The sequence below is a fragment of the Ornithorhynchus anatinus genome, chromosome 12 (genome assembly GCF_004115215.2).
Source record: "Ornithorhynchus anatinus isolate Pmale09 chromosome 12, mOrnAna1.pri.v4, whole genome shotgun sequence".
In the NCBI taxonomy this organism is placed as follows: Eukaryota; Metazoa; Chordata; class Mammalia; order Monotremata; family Ornithorhynchidae; genus Ornithorhynchus; species Ornithorhynchus anatinus.
In genome coordinates, this window is record NC_041739.1 from 22,134,288 (window position 1) to 22,158,773 (window position 24,486).

General features: G+C 37.2%; 1 protein-coding gene across 4 annotated transcripts in view; it reads left to right on the plus strand.

The window, feature by feature from the left end:
• LRBA (LPS responsive beige-like anchor protein) overlaps positions 1-24,486 on the plus strand; it is a 552,105-nt gene that overhangs the window by 452,013 nt on the left and 75,606 nt on the right. For all 4 annotated transcript variants that reach the window (XM_029076638.1, XM_029076639.1, XM_029076640.1 and 1 more), the window contains exon 48: positions 20,454-20,621. In XM_029076638.1, the coding sequence (XP_028932471.1) occupies positions 20,454-20,621 (168 nt within the window). The remainder of the gene's footprint in view (positions 1-20,453; positions 20,622-24,486) is intronic.

Genomic DNA, 24,486 nt, shown 5'->3' on the forward strand with positions numbered 1-24,486 from the left:
ACAATCTTCAGATATCATGCTTGATGTTGTTTTTTTCACTTCTTTTGTATCTGAGGCCTAAGAAATTCTGACTGCTCCACCCCACTGTGGTCTGACAAATTTAGATTCTGAGAGAGTGCATGGTGAAAGTTTTCTTTGGTAATTGGAGCACTGGTTAGGATCTTGCAGGCAATGGAGACCCATGGTAGTTTCCACAGCCGACCTGCTTGAATTTCCTTAATTATCCACACAGGCATCTAAGCAGACATTCTTGCGGCTTGTAGACCTCTGCAGGTGTACCATTATCCACAGGAGCTTTGCCGTTCGTCAGGGTTCTAAGTACGTTGGTGACTTCATTAATCTCAGAAGCTAATGATAATGATAATGATTATGATTGTGGTTTTCATTAAATGCTTACTTTGTGACAAACACTATATTTTGGTTGGACATTGTCCCTGTCCCTCATGGGGCTTACAGTTTATGGGAGAGAGAGGACAGGCATTTAACCCACATTTTGCAGCTGACGAAACTGAGGCACAGAGCAGTTAAGTGACATCTTCTCCAAGAGGCCTTCTCTGGCTAAGCCCTCATTTCCTTTTCTCCCACTTCCATCTGTGGTACCCTTGCACTAGGATTTGCACCCTTTATTCATATTAATCTGTATCTTCCCTTCTAGACTGTTATACTGTTGGCAGGTAATGGTTGTACCAAGTCTGTTGTATTGTTGTATTATACTCTTTCAAACGCTTAGTGCAGTAGAGTATGTCAGCTACTGAGGAATATCTGGTCCCTTAGAGGGCAATCTGCCAGGAAGAGAAGGAAAGAGGAGCCAGAAATCGTCGTCGGCTGAGAAGGAGAAAAAGCAGGAAGGTTCCAACAGCCTTACTTCAATTACTCTTCTCTCGATCCCTCTAAAGTAGGGCAGATCAGGGCCACATCTGCCAAAGGCATCAGAATGGGAGCAGTGGAAGAAGGGACTGAAGAAGGAACGGTATCTACTATTATTCCTAGGTCCAGTTGAAGTACTGTGTTGTACAGAGAGAAGCCAGGGGGAGGGAGCGAAATAAGGTTACAGGAGGTTGGGGCTGGCAAACCATTCAGGCGACTACATAGAAGGAGAGAGAAGAGTGGCAAGAGCTGGTCATAACTGTATGTATTGAACACTTACTGAGTGCAGAAGCTCTTGTGGGCAAGGAATGTGTCTGTTCTATTGTTCTGTTTGTGCTCACCCAAGAGCTTAATACCGTGCTCTGCACACAGTAAGCACACAATGAATATGACTAAGTGCTCTGGGAGTTGATAAACACAATCCCTTCTCTCAGGGATCTCACAATCAAATGGGAGAGCTTTCAATCTAGTCTCGAAATTCCTCTTCGTCTTGGTTTCTTAGCTCTGCCTCCCAAAGAGGTCCAAGTGTTTATTGGCAAACAACACAGCCCAATATTTTAAACAGGGGGAAAAGTATGATTGACTGACTGATAAAGTGTTCAATAAATTCCACTGATTGATTGAGCCAACTGAGTGTGAATCACTGTACTAAGTGCTTGGGAGAGTATGACAGAGTTAGTCCTGATCCCTGCCCTCGATGAGTCTCTCTAGACTGTAAGCTTGTTGTGGGCAGGAAATGTGTCTGTTATATTGTTATATTGTACTCTCCCAATCGCTTAGTACAGTGGTCTGCATACAGTTAGCTCTCAATAAATACGATAGATTGACTGTCTGCCCCTCCCTAGTCCGAAGTAGGCTAGGAACAAGTGATGAGCCTAGGCCTCCACTTACTGGACACCTGTGCTGCCTGGGGGCTATTTGAGAGCCCTGTAAAACACTGGGGAAACTTTTACCCCAGTGATGACAATTTCTGTTTTTGATTGGATGTATTCTAATTGTAAAGCCTGGTCTTTGATGTCCAAAGTAGACTTTTTGTTTTTCGTGAGAAACAGGAAGTCTTGGAGAGAAAGTTACTTGCAGTGTAGTTTGTTTTACTCGAGAAGCTTGACTATTCTCTTTTTCTTCTATCCCTTTAAAATCGAAGACAATCCTCTGTTTCTATTGGATTATAAACAGGTTCTGGATAGTTTCAGCTGCTGCGTAGTGCAGTGATATTTAATTTGCTGGGTAGACATGTTTACTGTGTACTGGGTAGTTTATGAGTGTTACCATAAGTGAGGTAATCTTGCATCTTGGTTTCCATGTGTGAAACGTTACATGAGCTAACACAGCTGTAGTGCTTCTTGCCTGAATATTGGTGGTCTGTATTTGGACATATATTTCATGTGCATGCTCTTAAATATGTGTAATAAAACTGGTAGACCTTTGAAACATTTCATAAAACAGGTGATTAGCAAATTTTATTGGCTAATGAAAAAATTATATTCTTGTATTTTCTACTTTTTTGGAATTTTCTGCAGTATTATCAATTTTGTTATTTTTAGCCCGATGTAAAATTGATATAAAAGTAGTAGTTTAAGTTCGGGCAGTATTTCACAAAATGGCTTTAAGTAAAAATCAAATAGTACATTGCAATTTCCTCATATAATACAGAATTACTCTAAAAATATCCCTTTGAATATTTTAGCCATTTTTTTAGAAAAAGTAAATAGGTTTTATATTCCTATCATTATTATAGTATTTATTTTTTTTAATTTATTTTTTCTTATGTCAAAATATCTGAAAAATCAATTATTTTTTCATATTTGTTTGACAAGAGTTGTGTTCATATTAAGAAAGTTGTGCGGTGGTGCCATTTTCAGTCCTGACAAGTTTCCATAGAATTGTGGTTTCTACAAAATAGCATGAAAAATTAAGGTTTGCTCTCCAAGTAATCTCACTGAGTGCTCTGCACAAAGTAAGCTCTCAATAAATACAACTGAATGAATGAATAGTGGTCATGAATTGGTTTTAAACTTGTGACTTGTGAATTTTATTTTACTGTTATGAAAAAAGATTCTCCCCCCAACCCCACAACTCTCTGTGTACATACAGACACAGGGACACCACATCTTGAGAGCCTTTTTGTGTGCACAGTGTGGCTGGGATTGCAGGTCTCATGCTTTGTAGGTGAATTTCACCATCTACATCGAGTATGAAAGGACGCTGTTCCCCCTCCTTCCCCTCATCTCACGCTGCCCCGCCCCCCCCCCCCCCCCCCGCATACACACACACACACACACACACATACACCTGGCCTCCCTCCTATACCTTCCTGCCTAACTGCCTTAGCTCCATTTACTCAATCACACTGGGAAATCTGCAAGTTTTGTACAAAAATTTAATCAAAACATTGATTTAAAGTGAAAGTGTTTCTACCAAATGCATCCTCATGGAGATTCCCATTTTGAATACTAAAGAGTGTTTTGGAAAGTTTGCAGTATTCCTGTGGTAGGTTGGTGTGAAGGTTTGAAACATTGACGAAGTAAAAATTCACAAATGAACTTGGCTTTCCACATTTGAATTTCACTCATTTTTCATTTGGCAGAGTTGCCCCAGAGGCATTTTTTTAGTGGCTTAGGAATGTTTCATTAGATTTGGAGAGAGAAGTAGCAAATTACCTTTAAACAAATCAAAAGAGGTTTTTTATCTGTTTTATAGTCATACTTTGTATGACTTTGGCTGAAATACTAAATACATAAGGGTATGAGTTTTTTAAGTTTATAAATGATATCATTTGGAGAATAATTATCAGATTGGGTTTTTTTATTCATAAAATCGGCTTTAAATTTCAGATGCTATTTTAGTTTCCCTTTTTTGAATTCTCCTACAACAATACCCAATAATAATTTCTTGGGTAATATTACTTCTCTCCTGCATTTGCAAATGAATCAAATGGATAAGCAATGGTTCGCCAACCCAGTTACTTTGGGGAGCCGATAGCAATGTTGAAGTAATAGTGCTTTATCTAGAGCACCCCAGACTCCACTGTCAGTCTAAAATTGAAGAATAGCCAAATCTAGATTTTAAGGTGAGGGGTAAAGTGTCTGTGCTTGAATGAGAAGAATGATGTCAGTAATACCAGAAAAATGTAAAAACCCATCACAGATTTCCCAGGCAAATTCCAGGCTCTTTACCGAAAGGGAGGAAAGAAAATTCCATACAGTTGTTTTACTATTTTATCATATTTGAACCAACTTGTTGTCACCAAATTGAGGCCCTTCAATGAAAACCTATTTTCCAGAAATATTTCTCAGTAAACTAGAAGCACTTTTCATGGCTTTAGCCTCTCTCATTTTGCAGAAGACTCCCAGCTCAATTTCACTCACCCCAAACTCTTGCCTGCCTTACAATCTCACATTTCAATCAATGAGTGATCTTTCATGAGCCCTTACCTTATGTCCAGCACTGTACTGGCCAATTGAGAGAGTACAATACAATACAGTTGGTAGATATCACCCATGCTTACAAGGAGCTTACAGTCTAGAGGAGAGAGATAGACATTCAAATACATTATAACTAAGGGAAATGGATAGGTACTAAATTGCTGTGGGCCTGGGGGTGGAAGGACTATGAAGTGCTTGGATGATAGATCCAAATGTATATGCAAATAGGGGAAATCATGGTTTAGTCAGGGAAGGCATTTTGGAGGAGGTGTGATTTTAGTAGGGCTTGAAGTTGAAGAGAGTGGTGGTCTGTCAGATATGAAGGACACCAGACCAGAGGGTGGGTGTGGGCTAGGAATTGGTGGTGAGACAAAGGAGATTGGGGTACAATGAGTTGATTCACATAAGGGAGCAAAGTTTTGGGTTTGGGTTGGAGTAGGCGATCCCAAGGTAGGTAGGAGGAAGGAAGGGAAGCTGATTGAATGACTTAAAGGACATCTTCGTGTAGATATCCTGCTGGTACCTGGTATCCTTATCATGGCCAAAACTCAACTTCCCTCTGAAAACACATTTTTCCTGCTAATTTTCCCATCGCAGTTAATTGTACACCTCTTGCAGACACAGAAACTCACAGTCATAAGATTATTGTTGGGTCCTCTGTCTTTTAACTCTTACCTTCCATGCGTCAATAAATTGTTTGTTTTTCCCAGTATTCCCCAGGTATACCCCTTTTATCTCAACCCATATGGCCACCATATTTTCTCAGCTAAATTACTGACTCAGCCATCCTGTTGGTGTCCCTGCTTCTAACCCCTCACTTTTTCAAGTTCTACTGCATTCACCTTCCTAGAACATTGTCTGTTCTACCTTTGCCACTCCACTGCTCAAAAACCTCCAATAGTTCCCCATTATCTTTTGCATCAGATAGAAACTTCTGACCCTTGGCTTTGAGGCTCTCTCAATCAGCTCTCTGCTCCTTACATATCTGTTCTCTTCTAAAATCTTAGTGTGATTCTCTCTCCTTTTGCAGAAACCCTGATGCACTCAAAATGAAAATTTGGCTACTGTGAAGATGTAATGATTATACGCTCTTAAACTAGTCGTATGGGATTTCTGACTTGATATTGTATTCCCAGTATGGATTTTTAAAAATTTTTTTTCAGGATGGGAAAAATCTCCAGTGATGAATCAGGTTGGAGTCAGATAGGAAACCCAAATTTCTCATTGTATTTATCATTTTCAATTGCTAAATCGTATTCATTAAGTGATTACTGCATGCAGAGCACCACTAAGCACTCTATAAAAACAGTATAACAGAGTTGATAGCACATTCCCTTCCCACAGTGAACTTACAGTATAAAGGGGGAGACAGACATTAATATAAATGAATATATTATGGATATCTACATAAGGGCTGAGGGAGAGAGTCAATAAAGGGAGCAAATCAGGGTGATCCAGTAGTGAGTGGGAGAAGAGGAAATGAGGGCTTTATCAGAGAAGGCCTCTTGGAGGAGATAGGCCTTCAATAAGCCTTTGAAAGTGGTGAGAGTAATTGTCTGTCAAATATGTAAAAGGAAGGTGTTGCAGGCCAGAGGCAGGACGTGGGTGAGAGGTTGGCGGCAAGATAGATGAGATTGAGGTACAGTGAATTGGTTGGCACTAGAGAAGCTAAGTGTGTGGGCTGGGTTGTAGTAGGAGAGCAGCGAGGTGAAGTAGAAGGGGACAAGATGATTGAGTGCTTTAAAGCCAATGGCAAAGAGTTTCTGTTTGCGGAGCTGGATGGGCAACCACTGGAAGTACTAGAGGAGTGGGGAAACATGGAATGAACGTTTTTGTAGAAAAATGATCTGGGTAGCCGAGGTAAGTGTGGAATGGAGTGGGGAAAGACAGGAGGCTAGGTGGTCAGCAAGGCAGCTGATGCAGAAATCAAGTCCCAGTAGATGTGATCTTGTATTAATGTAGTAGCCATTTGGATGGAGAAGAAAATGTGGATTTTAGCAGTGTTATGAAGGTTGAACTGACAGGATTTAGTGATAGATTGAATCTGTGGTTTGAATGAGAGAGATGAATCAAGAGTAATAATAATAATAATAATAATAATGTTGGTATTTGTTAAGCGCTTACTATGTGCCGAGCACTGTTCTAAGCGCTGGGGTAGACATAGGGGAATCAGGTTGTCCCACGTGGGGCTCACAGTCTTCATCCCCATTTTACAGATGAGGGAACTGAGACACAGAGAAGTGAAGTGACTTGCCCACAGTCACACAGCCGACAAGTGGCAGAGCTGGGATTCGAACTCATGAGCCCTGACTCCAAAGCCCACGCTCTTTCCACTGAGCCACGCTGCTTCTCCAGGTAATGCCAAGGTTATGGGCTTGTGAGACAGAAAGGATGGTGGTGCTGCCTACAGAGATGGGAAAATCAGGGGGAGGACAGGATTTGGGTGGAAAGATAAGGAGTTCTGCTTTGAACATGTTAAGTTTGAGGTGTTGGAGGGACATCCAAGTAGAGATGTATTGAAGGCAGGAGGAAATGCTAGACTGTCTTTTGTTCTCCCATTTTCTCCCCACCCCTCAACACTCCATTCTCTTGACACTGATTTGACCAAGCCACTTAACCTTTCTTGTATAACAGTTGATCCATCTAAAGTGTAATAATGGGCAGAATTCAATAATGTGTAACTTATATAGGCATTTTCAGGTTTGTAAAATGATTTATTGTAATACAATGAAACATATTTTGTGTCAGTGAATAATTAAACTTGTAAGTCTCAGGAAATTCAGAATTAGGCCTTGGCCAACTTAACCCCTCCACATGTCTTCAGTAAGTCATTAACTGATTTAACTTTGATCAGGCAATCAATCAGTGGTATTTATTGAGTGCTTACTGCTCTGTATTAAGTGCTTGGGCATGTACAACACAACTTTATATATACCACAGAAGAAACTAGTGAACATGCCTCTCTGAATGGACCTGAAAGACTCCTGAAATTCCTTTTAGTTCAAGAAAATGCTGAGGCCTGACCTTTTTATTCACTTCTGGTTCTTTTGGGATTTATCAAGGAGATAGTTTGAGCACTTTTTTTTTAAACATGCAAGGAATGTTTGTTAGGGTGTCTCCAATGTATAGAATTGAATAGCCTCTCACCAGAAATGGTGTTACAGGTTTCAGCTTCAGCCTATATGCAGTCAGGCTTCCTTTTAAGGAAATTGAGGCTGTTTAACTGAGGTTAAATGACTTGCCCAAGATATAGATCAATGGCCAAACAAGATTAGGACTCTGAGCTCCTAAATTCTTCCTCTGTTTATCCCACTGATCCATGTTGTCTTCAAAGTCACTGGGCATTTGAACATTTTGCACATTTTGATTTCTACACTATTTGCCAAATAAATCAGAATGTTTAAAATAGGCATCCACATTACTGAGATTATGATGAGCTTTGGTTAATAGGAGGAAGAAAATTAACTTAATGCAATAATGCTTTTAGATGTATATAATAAGTCCCTTTAAGAGTACATTTGTTAAATCACCTGACATCTGCATGTGTAACTAAAACAGGATTCGGTTCTTGAATCTTTCTTCTTTTAAAGCTATCTTCCCAAGAAAAAGGATGATAAATTGAAACATAAACATAGCATGAGAATGTGAATTAGTTCCCAAACATTTCAGGGATTTTTATAAACAACTGGTCATTGTTACCTTTAGCTGGATTATAGTCATCCAGAAAGTCTCAGAGCTGAACAGCTACACTGAAAAGTGGATTCAAAATGTTTTAGTATATTTGCTCAAAGGCTTAATGTTTCAATAATGGTCCCCTAATGAGATGTTGTTTAAATTTTGACTTTTAAATCAGACTGTGAGCTTGTATTTCACACATGCTACCAAAAATCATAATGGGCCTGCATATAGAAGATATAAACTGACCTTGTACTGAGAAATGATAGTTTATGGGATAATTTGGTTTCCACTCTTTAAGAACAGGCATCAGAGTTCGGACCTTTTTTTAAAAATTTTGTTATATGAGTTGGACCTAGCAGTGAGTGTAACGGGATGGTTCACCCAGAAATAATGAATCGTAGGATTCTCTGAACAGCGGCACTCTTCTTTATACATTGTTCATTCCCTTTCTTCCACAAGAAATGCCAGTTGGAATCTCAGTAGTCCATATCAGTACAAAGGGTAGCCTGAATCTCAAACCAAGCTCCTTTGGAGTAGGAGGATTAGTATCATGGTGCATTTGTCGGCTAACTCTTTGGGAGGCAGCCATTTATTGTTTTTAAATGAATTGAATATCAATCATTGACCCAGCGTTTCATCATTTTACCTCTATTTTTTGTCAGTGAAATTTCTAAATATATAGCATGGAAAACCTCAACTTAGCTCTTCCCAGTAGCAATATTCATTGGGTTTAAGTGACTACATAAATTGTCTTGTTTTTGAAGACAGTATCAGTGTTTTGGGTTATATTTTTTCTACGAATGCAGAAAGAAGAACATTCCTACTTGGCGTTATATTTCTCACTGCTTTTTATAGGACTGAAGTGTTAAAAAAAAAGCATTTAGAACACATTCATATTATTTCATTTTGATTTTAGATGCTGTAGCTTTTAACAGCTTTTAAATTTATACAGTTTTTGTTTAGCTGTCAAAACATTTAATTATATCATGCCTGAAGGTGTAAAGCTGTCAAATAAATCTGAGTCTCAGCACAAACATTTGGTGAGTTTCCATGTGCTACCACCCTGTAGTTGTGACTGGGCAACTTCTGAGAGTTTTGTTGGTTGCTTTGTTTTGTTTTTGGAAACACTGGCTCAGCAGGTACAGAACAACACTGGCCCAATGAATTGGTGATTACTTGTAAAACAGCAGGTAGTAATGCTCCCACTCTCCTAATTCTTTCTTGTAAAGTAAAGTAGCAAAGATAGTGTGGTGGATTATTTGGCTCAGCTTGTGCCAAAAAGTGCCAGTCCTATTGTAAAGATATACAGACCTTGACTGTGTGCTTCCATGATGCCTATCTCCCCATTCAATCAGTTGTGTTTATTGGGTGCTTACTATGTGCGGAGCATTCTACTAAACACTTGGGGGTAGAGTACAGTGCCAGAGAATTAGCAGACGGGTTCCCTGCCCATAATGAGCTTGTAGTCTAGAGGGGGAGACAGATGTTAATATGAATAAATAAGTCATTTGTAATATATAATTTATAGATATGTATATAAGTGCTGTGGGATGGGGGGGGTGAATATCAAATGACCTAGGGGCAAATATCAAATGTCCAAAGGTCACGGATTGAAGTGCATGGACAAGCCGAAGGGAGAGTGAGCTGGGGAAAAGAGGGCTTAATCGGGGAAGGCCGCTTTTCTGCCCAAAGCTTGTCACCAGAAGGGAAATAATGGTACTTATCAAAGAAATGCTGGCAGAAGTGATCTAAAATATCTAAACAACAGTGTTACAGGAGCTTCTATGTTTCTGTGAAAATAAAAAGTACTCTCTAAAGCACCACCTTTATATGTAGTCCCTTGAACATCTGATTATTTTGCGAACGAAATCACATTAAATTGTCTAGAAATGTTGACTGGAATTTGGAATTACAAATGATAATGCAGACTTCAAATTCACCAAGTGTTGGTGGGGAGTGAAGTAAATTAGTTCTACTTTGAAGCTTTTATTTTCTTCCCCTTTCAAAATGAATGGGGAGGCCCTTGAATGAAAGCTGCTTTTCATTAGTGCCACCAAATACCTATTTGAAAGAGTTCTAACACACACCCACACAAGAGAAAAGGAAAGCTTCATTTTTCTACTAGAGGACCATCAGCTAAACAGCTCCTGGCTTCTCCTTTCCAATCAGGTGGTTTCACATCAGAGTTAATTACTCCAGTCATTTATTCTAATCACCCTCCTCTTCTGGCTAGCAGCATTCTGTCATGGGGTGGCATCGTTTGAAGCCAGTTAAGTTTGAAAGCCACTGCAGGGTACTTGAGGCTCATTAGTGAGGCCTATCCATGCCTGCCCCTGGATTTGCTCCCTGATTAACTCTGCATCCCTCCACCCTCTTTCCTTAACTGCCACCAGACCCCTCTCCTCCCCCCTTCTTCTTTTCTCCTCCTCCTCTTCTCTGCCCAATGCACACACATAGACACACGTGTTTCAGTTAACTCTTGCCTTTCCATCTGTCTTTTTCACTGTTTTTTTCTGTTTAAAATATTTAATATTTACTTGGTATAGAATGCCCATTATTTTTTTACTTAAGAATGAATTCTGCCTCTGTCTGCCCTTTTATTTCAATTATAGAGAAAACTGCTCTTATAAAGAAGAGGAGGATGCTAGGTACTGGAATACATATGTCCAACTATCTCTGCTAGGTTAACCTAAATCAAAGAAGTGAGGTTGTTCTTGTTGTTCAGTTGTCGAGTTTACCTACTAGTCAGTGCATGTGACTGGGCTGTAGCACCCCGAAACAATTTTCAGTAGAATGGGAAAATTTATAAGAAAATGTGTGTAAGTTTAGAGCATTTTCTTCTTGCTTTGCCTCCTGATTCTGGGATGTAAAATATTTCCATATTTACTTAACAAAGCATAATACTTATTCAAAATATGAAACAGCAATCATTCCTATGAATAAGCTTAATTCACTTGAAACATAGTTTAATTTTCTGGGTCACTTCCTCATGTGCTTGTTTCTCTTTGGTGCTTTGCGTAAAATAAACACCAGTCACATGAAAATGTTTTTCCATATTCCGTAGTTTACCCTTCAGCTTAAAAAATGCACATGACTAGTTCACGAGTTCCTTTGGTAAACTCTGGGATGCCAGTTTACCTGAGTGTTACATATAGTTCTGAAGGGTTTCCCTTAGGAGTTCTTGGAGAGAATTCCAAGTGCCCATTTTCATTTCTCCAAGTAGAAGGATGGGAATGGCTTGTTCATTCAATCGTGTTTGTTGAGCGCTTACTGTGTGCAGAGCACTACACTAAGTGCTTGGAAAGTCCAATTTGGCAACAGATAGAGACAATCCCTACCCAACAATGGGCTCACAGTGTAGAAGCGGGAGACAGACAACGAAACAAAACAAGTAGATGGGCAAAACAAAAGGAAAACAGAAAGACCCAGGAAAAAGAGATTTGCTTTTACTCTCTCCCTAGCAATGTAGGTGGTAATGTATTGTGGACAACTAATTCTGTGTTTTTAAAATGATACTTCTTAAGCAATTACTATGTGCCACATGCTGTACATGCTGGGGCAGCACATAGAAGCTAATCAAATTGGATATGCTTCCTGTCCCACATGGGGCTCACAGTCTTCACTCCCATTTTGCAGATGAGGTTACTGAGGCACAGAGAAATGGAGTGATTTGCTCAAGGTCACCCAGCAGACAGTTGGCAGAGCCCGGATTGGAACCCAGGTCCTTCTGATTCCCCAGCCCATGCTCTTTCCACTAGGCTATACTTTTTCTCTTTCTAACATCTCTCCACGCTTTGGATCCTCTTACCATACCATGAATCATCTGCTGAAGGAAAGTGATGGCCAAGGGCGGCTCCTTACACTACTTTCTCCCTTGGCTGTTGCAGATTGAATACAGGTTTCACTTGGTGCTCTGGCTGAACTTCTTGACTACTTAAGTACTTTCCAAGACTTTCTGGGGAAGTTCAGTGTAGCTGCTTAGCACACTAACAAAAGCATCACCACATGTGACTGGTGAACAAAGAGAGCATATCTGGAATGTTTTAGTTGCCTTCTTTGTTAAGAGGTAGTGGTAAACCTGGGGCAGAATTAGGAATTAGGAGCAACCCTTGGGCAGGGAAAAGGTGCTCTCAGGAATCATGTACAGTAAGGGCAGCTATGACTTCACTTTGAGCCTACATCCTAGGCTTTCCGGGGTCTTCAAGGCTGAAGTCAAAGTCAGGACTGAACTAGGTTTTCCAGACTTAACCCTCTCTGGAATTCAGCTAGAATGGAACTAACTTTTGGGGATAGAATGAGTGAAGTGAGGGGTGAGACCAGCTTATGACCCTGATTCATTTCTACCTTGATCACACATGCTTAGTTTGAGCAATGTTTGTTAGCCATGAGAATTCACAGTATAAGAGTATCCTGTCCCCCACCACCCTTTAAAGCCGTGACATGCTAAACATTTACTTTCAGACATTCTCACTTGAAGTCGTAACTATCCAGATTTTTCAGCTCAAAAAGAATCTTATTGTATATTGTATTTGTTTGGGCACTGATTTGTGCTAAGTATTCTGTGCTGCCAGGGGGTTTCGTTTGCACACCTGATGCTTTGGCAGTGAGCAGGGGGAGGTGTTAGTGCCCTGTTGAGAGCCAGCCTGTGCTCAGCGACTGTGGAGAGAGGAACCCCTTGTCATTTGTTTGGAGCCTCCTGGTGTTGAGCTGCATCTGGCACTGATGGACTCCAAATGGAGTCTTGTCTGGCCATCTTTGCTGACAGAAGGCTGACAGAAGGTTGCTGGTGCTTGAAAGATCAAGGTGGACAAAGTGGGAAGACTTTTGTTCGGTTCAGATCTTGCGGGCACACCAAACCACCATTAATAGTTAGTACATTAGGGCGTGAGGAAAAAAAATTACAAGGTTAATGCCTTCTCTGTCCTCCCTGTGTGGAAAGAAAGTTTGGAATTTTAGGTGGGGAGCTTTGGCTATTCTTTGGTTAAACATTTACTTCTCTCTGACTGAAACAGATTTTTAAAATTGGTTTATCTCCACCTGGGTTTCTCATAACTAATGTAAAATGCCTGTGTTGACAGATTTTAGATTAATAGTAACTTGGAGGCCATGCTTAAATACATTTTTTTAAGTGTTCCATAGTCCTGAAGCATATAGATGTGCACAGTTTCATCTATTTTTTTGAATTTTTTTTCATAGATCATCTGAAACTGAGGGCAGTTTTGCAAGTTTGCTTAATCCTTTTGATCTTGGCACACACTGATTCAAGCTTCAGCTGAGATTAAAACTATGAATTTCAAAGGAAACATGGCCTTCACTGTATAAAATATATAACAGCTGGTTGACTAGTCCATTTAAACCTACAAACTGACAGTTGTAGGCAGAATGTTGCTTCTGTCAAAAGATGCACAAGCAATGATAGTTATGTCAAAACATGATACTAAACCATACTTCCTTATGGAATGATACAAATGTAGAAATGGACGTATACTTTTAGTTTCCAAAATATCTACACAGTTTAGCCGTTCAATATATTATACAAGCACCAAACTCCATCTAGTGATTCTTTAATCTGCTCTTCAGGATATCCTTCGCTAATCTACTGCTAACCAGACCTCATTTTAAATCATCAGGTGTTTTGGGTGGTTTTTTTTTTTAATTCTTCGTATCCACCATCCACCTCTAACCCCCTCTAAATTCTTGAAATTCTTTTCTTTTACTATTTAACTTTTCATTTGTTACTATTGTCTAAACTTTTTATATCTTTTAAAAACATTATTAGATATTGTTGAATCAATAGCTTCAGAGGCTGGTATTATTCACTTTGAGAACAGTGTACAATCAAAGCTTTATGCTAAGTAACACTAATTATTATAAGAATAGTAGTCATCCTAAATTGCATTATCTGTGGCATCAGTAGGAATTTTTTAAAAGTAAGGTGATAAAATTCATCCAGTTAAATATAGTGAATGTTTTAATTTGGATATGTGTGTACTTTATCAGGCCAAACCCAGTTGGAAAGCATCTATTATAATTGAAATCCAGAATTCGTATCTGCCTAGTATGAAAAATGTTAATTCTTTCCCACTGTTGGTCATTGCTTGAAATTTCCTTGTCGTTGAACTAAGATGGGATGAATTTTAGATTCATATGTATGCTGTAAAGTATTTTAAGCATAAGAAAATAAAATTAATCTAAAGGTACTCAGCTATCTCAACCGATACACAGCCAGCATTTAAAGAGTTAATGTACCTTATTAGAGGGACAGGAAATCTGGCAACTATTGCAGAAACAAGACCTAATGGTGCACACAAACAATTTGTCAGTCTTCCTAAATGGGAATAGCTTTCCACAAAGTGGCTGTCCTCGCTTTGTTTGAACAGGCTAAACTTTTCCTTTTTTGACTTTAAATCTTAGAAGTGAAATGTGATCCACATATTCAATCAAATTCATTTAATTCAAAGCATATTTTGATTGGAACAAAGTTGACATGGAAAGAAACTCTAGAATAAAAAAGTTGAAAGGCCTTTATATCATATATTTAGCAAGAAAATTCGAAACAGTTCTAATTAGTCTGAATAAAACAGCTTTTCTTCCATGTAAATTATAAAGGTCATATATCAATGTTAAGGAAACATTACCACTAGTGTTTGAAATCCAGCACATGCAAACATAACAGACCAGTTAGTTTTTAATCTGTTTTGTGTGCAAATAGAAGATTGTAGTATGTGTGCTTAAAATAGGACGATTGTTCAGAATTTTAGCTTTGGTTAATGCTCAGTATACTACATTTTTGAAGTTCAAAATGTCATCTGGGTTTTGTTGGTTTTACATCCCTAGTCAACTTAATTGGTGCTTTTATGATAATGTAGAAATGTAAATTAAGGAAGAATATCATTTTTAGTTTTAGTTTTTTATATTTTCTTAAAAATGTATAGAGTAGCAAATAAAAATGTATTTAGAGTTTCACATTTAGGAGTATATGCCTTAAAGTGGGATGGAATTTGCCTCATTTTTATGGTTCACCGTGGTGACATCACTTGCTTTAAAAAAGCTTCAATTCAATCAATGGTATTTACTGAGCACTTACTCTGTGCAGAGCACTGTAAGGTTTATATCCTGTTTTGGTAGGTGTTCAAATATTTTAAGGAGTTTTGCTTTTGATTTTTGAAAGAAAAAGCAGGTTTATTTACAGAATATTTCCAAGAATGATAGTAAAATCAAAAGAACATTTTCATATATCATGTGCTTTGGTACCCTAAATTTACACATTGAATAAAATGAGAAAATAGCTAGAACTTGCAGAGTGTAATAGCGTTCAGGAAATAATCAAACTCATCACAATGTTAAAGTCAAATACATATAAAATAGGAAAAATTCTTTTAGCTTTTGATAAACTTTTGATAAACATAAAAAACCTTTTTATATTGATAGTATTCTTGTCAATAGTCACACTATTAATGTTTTTAAAACAACAATACTAATAATAATTGTGATATTTGTAAACCCTCCTGGGTGGCAGCAATTACTGATATTTTTCTTGTTTGCTTGATTTTCTATTCATGCACAAATCAGAATTCCAGTACTGTAGGTTAAATATTAACTTTACCATTAATGTGATCAGGTCTCTAGCCAACCTGAATATGCTTTTAAAATGTTTAGCTATTTTGAGGAAAATTGTGAAGTGTGAGCAGCTCAAAAATTTTTGGAAAGTAGAGCCAGTTTATAATTTATTGTTTGTTTCTGTTGCCCTTACTGCAGAAGAAAACATCAATCCTCTGCAACGTTTTATAATAAATAGCCCAATACTTCAATGTGTTACCTCTAACAAAATGGCTGACAGAAATATTTTAGTAGGGTTAATATTGAATATGTTACCAGCAACTCATTAAATATACTAAAATATAGTTCATTATGATATGGGTCATTTATATTTGACTGTGTTTTGCACATTATATTTATGAGTAATTTGCTGTTATGCTTGTAATATCAAGGCCTCAATTTGTTGATGTTTTTGATGCATTTTTGCCTTGGGAATGGACAAATGAAACTTACTAATAGGTGTTTGTGTTTGACATCTGTATACTGTACTTTTTAGCATATCTCAAGTGTTTTCGTCTCTGCCTAATAGATCTCATTAAAGAAACAGATATCAGCCCCAAGACAGTTTGTCAAGGCTAATATGAGTCCCACTGGATTGAATTGACAATTTGTGTGTGGCTTCATATGACAGTCTTTTCAAATTCTTATTTGATCCTTAACAATTGGGCATTAGGCACTGATTTATTTTCCCATAACTCAGAGGAGTTGAATATTATTGTATTGCGTTGGACATTTTAGTGGATTTTCTTTTTTACAGATTTTACTCAGAGCACACATTGGGTGTAAATGATGTATTCAGCCTGCTAGGGGAGTACTAACAATTGATTGGTTAGGTTTGAGAGCAGCCTGGAAAGAATGTTAGTATCCCATAGCTGCAAATCGTATTTAACGGTAAACCTAATGAGAACTGTCTATACTAACAACTTAGAAGAATTCCAAATGTTTAACATTCTAGAGAATCTTTTTTTTTTGTGGGCTGAGGGTTACTAAAATTGAGTATTTAAAGGGAAAAAAAATTTAAGAACCTCTGGCTTAAAGATAGTTTTCTTTGTTTTTGATATCAGGAATGGGGTTACAGCATTAGGGTTATTTTAATGTAGGTTTTGAATTTCAAGTTTTTTTAGACAGTTCTGAAGCAGTTTCATCTTGAATTCATAGTATATTCTTATGGATTATTTGTCTTTGTATTTGAGGAAATATTTTTGAAAAGTTTTTTTTGTAATTCAGTGCTTTCTGGGCCAGTTATGTTTTATATGTAGTTGGCAGGCATCATTTATTAGCCTCAGAAATATGGATTTATTAACCTCAAAACTTGTGTTTAAAATTATTTCCATACCTTTCTGCATTCTCTCATGGTGATCGTTTCGATAGTTTATTGAGCCCCATTTTCGTCCTTTGGCAAAACTCAAAAAAAAGAAACATCCGAGTAACAGAAAAGAAACAGCCAACAAAACATGTGGTAAAAGGCATTTGGGGAAGTTTTTGTTTTATTTGCGTCTTAGATATGTTTATTCCTTTAAGTAGCGTGCAGCACTACAGTCTACTAAAGGAGGGAGATAGGTGGCAAACCAGAGTTCGTAGACCAAATGGGAAGATGATTAAACCACACTGGATTACCCTGCCTGTGAGGAAATCAGAGTAGAAGGCAGGACATCATGATGGTCGTAGTCAAGGCACGTGTTTTATGAGTGCAGTATGACCATTACAGCATGTCTTCCACTCATTCGGCCTTGAAATTCAGATGTGTTGTCAGAATGCAAACAGAAAAGCAAAAGGTAAAATTCAATCCTGTTCATTGTTCAAAATATATAAAAATGGGGTTCCTAGAACAAAATTATTTTGTAAGAGCTACATTAAACTGAAATTAAAACCACCCTCACTGTTTAAAGCCTTTATAGGAAGAAAATTAATCTGTTTCATTGTCGGCTGCTGAGTCCCATAGAATTTTATAGTTTCAAATATCTTCACTGTGGACACTCATGAGACTCTTAACTGTGTTTATCTTATTAAACAATTTTGAAATCATTAATTTTTAATTTACATGGATGATGTTTTTTATGGTTTTAATAGTGTGCATGTATATGAACTAAATGTTTTTTTATTTAAAGTACTGGCCAGAGTATTATTTAAATAGGGTACATTTTCTCTGAATGCATATACTCTCAGATTATTCCATATGGTCATACTTTGGGGAGAGTATTAGATATTACTTTGTAATCACGTCGGAGAAGTTTTCAGCAATTCAGTGGCTGACAATTTGAACAACCACAAATAAGAGAGGAACCGGAAGACATGTAGTCTTTCTCTTTTCTTGATTGAAAGTTCTAATTAAGTGAATCGGTGAAAATTAACTGAAATTAGCTGTCAGAAAGTCACATTTAAATGAGTGATGAGCTGGTCTGGCAGTAAACATTTAAATGATATAAATTGCCATTTAAGTGTATGGTTTAATGTTTGTCATGCATTAATGTGACATGAGACTGCAGTGACAATCAAGCAGCTTGCTCTAATTTGAACATATTTAGGGCTTTTGTGTGGAGTGCACCACACACAAATTAAGACAATTGCTGATTTTATGTGTCAATTTAAACGTTTTTTTTCTTTGCAGGCAGTTAATGAAACAAACGCATAATTTTTGTGTGCAAATTGCATGGTGGTTTCTTGGGTTTTTATATTAATTTTAACTTCACGAACTCAAACATAGGAATTCATTAAAACTATTTATACCCCTTAGTCTCCTTTGGCTTAGTAAAGTATCAGATAATTTTGTGTGATCACCTCTGCCTATTAAAGGTACAAATGTATTGAATTTTGCAACAGCTGGATTGAACAAAAACTGCTAGAAATGAAACTAACTGAATTAAATACTTATCCTATTCATTTCTTTCAGGTAATATCTGTCAGACATGCAAAGTAGCTAATGTTTCTAGTGATTCATTGACTCATTCCTTATTGCAAGGTTTCTGCTTTGTGTTTTGCATTACGGATCAGTGTTAGGATTCAGGCATAAAGCAAAAGGTAGCATCAGAATATTAATTTTATATAACAGCAAATATTTTTATTATTCACAGTTATAAAAGTCTAAAGGACACATTGTGGACAGAAATGTACATCTCTGCACTGATATTTTCCATCTGTTGGGTTTTATGTGTGTGTGTGTGTGTGCGTGTGTGTATACACACACATACCTACCTTTTCAAAAAACAGTCTGAATTTGAATGGTTGAACCTTTCCACAAAATTATAGAAAACCATTCATTTTCACTAGCAAGTACATATGGCTAGACATATGAAAAGATCAGTCTAAAAGGCAGAAAAATTAGGAATCCCACATCACAAATTATAATTTGTTCATTTTGGTGAGATAAGTATACTATGAGCTACAATCCAAGAATTGTGGTATGTTTCTCAAAGTATTTGGTCTCTTGTTTTTCAATGTAGCATACATTTACTAATGCAAGAGAATATGGTAGGTAATATAAGGTCTTGATGGAATTATTCTGCTAGTTGCCTGATAAATGGAAGAATACTGTTGTCATCAATAATGATTGGTCATAAAGATTCCATAGCTTGTCTCAGGAACGTTTTCAGAAAGTTCAGACTTTTGCTTATGTATATTCTTTATTGTGCCTAGCATGCAAGCTCCTTGATTTTTAAAATAATGAATAGAAATAATTAATCCGTCTGGTGTTTACAAAAATATATAACATTCAGTTCACTATTTCAGAGCGTAAACATGCAAAAAATGGGCATCTGTCTACAAGTTAACCCTTAAATAATTGATTACAGTTAGACCAGTAATATGTGGAGAGATTTCTTGAATGCTGGAAACGAAATGTAGTCTTTTCAAATGCCTATTCGTTGCCAAATTTGGGGTTAAAAAGAACAGTATATGTTAGGTCGATATATGTAAGATATGTGACTTTTTTTCTGAGAAGTGTGAAATGTAAGTTTTGCACCCTGTTGACGCCTCTGAAAAATACTTCTTTCTTGGAATTTCCTACCTGGTATATTGCAAAGTTTCTATTTCCTTAGATTAACTGAAACTTTTGAATTACATGAGCTGAAGATATCCTGAACCACTAATAAGATCTCGGCTTGTTTGTTTTGTAAATCTGTAGTTTTGATTAAATTCACAGAAGTGAACTCGTCTTCAGCAGGTTGTGATTGAAGCATATTATTTTGCATTTACAAAGTTTGATTTTCATGCCAAACTTAGAATATATGGTGTCTAAGTGGTGGTACCACCTGCATACAATTTGGCGCTTAGAACAGTGCTTGGCATATAGTAAGCGCTTAACAAATATCATCATCAAATCAGTTACTTTCCATTAAATCTGCTGGATTTTTTAAATTAAATAAGGTAGAAGATAAATGATTTTTCCATAGTGAACTGGGAAATGTTTAAATTTACCTTTCATAATAAAAGTTATACTTTTATGGTGTAAGATTACCACTTTTTAAAGGTTTCTATTGATGCAGTGGTTTCCAAATAGACTTGGATATTACAAAAATTTCACTTTATTCATTCAACTGTATTTATTGAACTGTTAGTGTGTGCAAAGCACTGTACTAAGCATTTGTTTAGTGCAGATATCTATCTTCAAACAGCTTTTCATACTTTTTAGTAATGCTTTAAATGTAAACTCAAACATTCACTTAAGCATTTTAATGTTTTATTTTAGAACCTTTTTTTCTTGATTACCTCTTAAATATGCACATTGGGGTCATGTATGTTAAAGTATAATTTCCTCAACTTTATACTCCTACAAATCTAAAATATAGGTGGTGGAAAATTCAGTGAATATTTATTAATGACTTACTGTGAATCAAAGGTCTCATTTGTGTAGCCAAACAAAATAAAATACTCTGACCTCTGTTGCAGGCCTTGGAAAGCGAGTTTGTTTCCTGCCAGCTTCACCAGTGGATTGATCTCATTTTTGGCTACAAACAGCAAGGGCCAGAGGCTGTCCGGGCCCTGAATGTTTTCTACTACTTAACCTATGAAGGAGCTGTCAATCTGAGTTCAATAACGGATCCCATTTTGAGAGAGGTAAGTTTATAGTCATTTCCAAAGGTTGAAAACTTGTTAGGTTTCTGGTTACTGAGGGTCTGTTGTGTAACTTGAAATTTTCTTTCTCAGTCATAATGCATTTTCACTGGAGCATTTATTAACATTTTCAAACAGATTCAAAACTTCAGTATTTGGAATGTTTTTATTTGGGAAGAAAAAATGTTCCACAGAAATACATGTCTACACTGGATTTTTAAATTTGTGTATTAAATCATGAAATCAATTTTATTGTAGATTTAAGGAAACAGCATAGATTAAGCACCATTTTTTGCTATTTGGGGGAGTCTGAAATTGCCACCAATGGAAGTAACATGGCCTAGAAGAAAAGGCATGGGTCTGAAAGTCAGAGGACCTGGGTTCTAATCTGCCTCTGCCACTTTACCAGCTGTGTAACCTTGGGCAAGTCACTCAATTTGGCTTTGCCTCAGTTTCCTCAGCTGTGCAATGGGAATTAAAGTACTTAGACTGCGTGCCCCATATGGAACAGGGACGTTGTCAAACAAGATTAATTTGTATCTATCCCAGTGCTTAGAGCAGTGCTTGACACATGGTAAGCACTTAACAATTGCCATCCCTTTCTTTGTGCTACCAAAATCCTGAACCCAGGGGCACCTATCTTACAAGGTTATGCCAAACATTGCAATATATAAGCATAGAAAACACCCATAAAAATTTTTTAGAATGTAGAATGGCTCAATTTTCATTTTAGATCAAGAAGGTCAATTTAAAACATTTAATATTTTGCTTCTCTGTATCTATACAGACTTGTCATAGATGGAGTAAATTAACAAAATATTTATCAGTGTTGTCCAAATGATTAAAAACATACTGTCTTCCAAAAAAAGTTTGCCTAATACCTGTCTAAACATTTGCCAAAAACAAAAAAGATATGCTTTTGGCAAGTTAATGGTAGGGTAGTAAATTAAAGCAAGATTTTCATTTCCCAAAGTTTAGTTTATGTATTCACCGTGGAATATTATTTAAGCTTTCACGTTCATTCTTTCTTTACTGGGAAGAAAACCTGTCTTCCTTTCTTTCCTTTTTCTGCACTCCTCCTTCTCCCACTCCACTGGCCCCTCCCACCCTGTCCCATCCCCAGCCAAAGAAACCTGTTTCAGTGTAATGAAACAATTATGAATGTGTTTTTAGGTCTGCCTGCTTCATTTTCAAGCATTTAAAAGTTTTAGTTTATGAAGATGAATATCTCTTGTCATCATCTGATGTTATCAAAAAGCTCTCACCCAACTTTGATAAAATTATCTTCGCTGTTCAGTGGTATTCTAAAAACTAGATGTGACTTATGTAGGTCAAAAAAGACTGTTGACTTCAGATGATAAAAAAAACTCATTTCTAATTGTATCATATATATATATTTATTTATAGATGTAGATACACACATACATGTAAAGAACAGAACTCCAAGTATATTAGCCATTTCACATCATACTTTGGAAATCAGATGCATTGTCCTCTGGGTGCAGGTAGTAATTTGTTTTGATATATATATATATCTATAATTTTATTTATATCGGTGCTATTGAGACCTGTTTACTAATTTGATGTCTGTCTCCCCGTTTCTAGACTTTAAGCCCATTGTGGGCAAGGATTGTCTCTTTTTTATTTCTGAACTGTACTTTCCAAGTTCTTAGTACAGTGCTCTGCACACTGTGAGTGCTCAATAAATATGATTGAATGAGTGAATGAATGAACTATGTTAAGGAAAAGTGTCGGTTGCCTTGGCAGTGAAGTGGAAGACAGCCTAATAAAAGTACACCAGAGTCACTAGATATTGTGCAAAATTTACCTTAAGTAGAGAATATCAGTGTCACAAATCTATTCATGGGCTATTTCCTGCCGTAGATTCTTTAATGAGATGTGCATTTCATTTCATAAAAGTCTGTGAGGGTGGCAGTTTGTATAATATTCCAATATACCATTCAGGTGCAGGACTCTCCATCAGAAGTACAAAGTTAAGCAGTAATAATATTGATTCCTTTTACAGTCTTAGTGATTCCCATGAGTTTTTTTAGAAACAGGAATGCAAAGCTTCCTAGTTGCTTTTTTCCTAGTTGTACCTTGCTACAGCTAAACTTTAGTTACTGCACAGTTTAGAATGATTTCTTTGAAAAAACTATATTTGTATCACCTTTAATAACACAGGGAGAGGTGGTATCAAGCAGTGAGCCCATTAAATATAGACGGGTCAATTCCTGTAAGAAGATACAAAGGTAAACTTTAAAAATCATCATTTAGAAACAGAATCTGGGGAGTTGGGCTATATTGCATGGGAATTGCAGCTCTTGTCAGTTCCTTGGGAGTAGGGACTGTGTCTACTAACTCTGTTGTATTGTACTCTCCCAAGCGCTTAACACAGTGCCCTGAACACAGGAAGTGCTCAGGAAATACTGTCAGTCGTATTTATTGAGCACTAACAATGGGCAGAGCTGTTACTGACTGATTGGTTACTGTCAACACTATAGTTCCGTAGGGCATTTTGTACCTTAACTTTATCTTCACACATGAAAAATTTCTAATGGCATTCTCTCCCTTTTTGGGAGAGGAAAAGTATATGTTTAATTAGTTTGTAAATGCTAAATATAAGGACTTTCAAACTGAAGAAGTATAATTCTAAATGAGAAACATTTATTGACTTCCAAAATATAGAAGATGGGTATGTAAGTAATTAAAAATGACCTATTCAAGGGAAGAGAAGCAAGCCGCGCAAGCTATTCTCTCTCTCCCTGCCCCACCTTTGTCTCCCAAATGTGACTTGGAACCTCAGAATTCTAGGTGACAGTGGGTAACGTTCCCTCTCCCTGCCCCACCTTTGTCTCCCAAATGTGACTTGGAACCTCAGAATTCTAGGTGACAGTGGGTAACGTTCATTACCTGTAAAGGTACCGCTTTAGCCTTTAACTGACAATATACAGTGGATAGTCTAAGTGGAACTAGGCTACCCGACGATGAACAAGTACAGATGCTGCATATCTTCTGTGATGAAGCCTTTATCTTCAGAAAGACAATAATTGGAGTTGGTTTCATAATGAGACAGTTGGGCTTACCATATCTGATGATGCTTTTCTTGGCTCCCAAACAAAACTGCTATATGCCAAAATATGCCCCATAATTATGAAAGGTGATGAAGAGGAGTCATGCTTCTGCAAAGATTTAGATGCACTCATAATAGGAATGAATCCTATATCAGGATTCCTTTATTCTGGAATCCTATAGGTATTATAGGATAATGTTTTATTATCCAACAGTTGAGGGCCTGCAGAACATAAAAAAAACAACTATAAGTCTGTGAAAGCTTGGCTTGTATTTCATGCATAGGGGACATTACTTAAGCAGTCAGAGACATGCGTAGCTTCTGGGCCTGATGGCCTACTGGCTGAGATTGGATTGTGTGGAGGAGATGCCTTGATTAAGCATTTCCTCAGCAAACGGAAGACCCAGTGATCAAACCATAGCCACTAGTCAGGCTTATGGTTCCAATCAGAGTCTTTCCACACCAACTATTGAAAAATATTGTTCAATATATGCTCCAAAACAACCAAGAAATGCACCTGCTGAGTGTAAGGCACTGTACTAATTGCTTAGGAAAGGACAGTAGTATGGAGACACATTTCCTTTGCCTTCAAGGAGTTTTCATTTTAATAGGGAGAGTGAAAGCCACAGGAAGCAGTACAAGCACATCAGCATGAAATAGCTGAACAACAGATAATCGAACATGCGGATAAATATTCAAACACAATATATAAGTAAATAAAAATATGCTTATGCACCTGAGCCCCTCTCCTATCTTTTTTTCAAAATGGTGTTGGTTAAGTGCTTTTTATGTGCT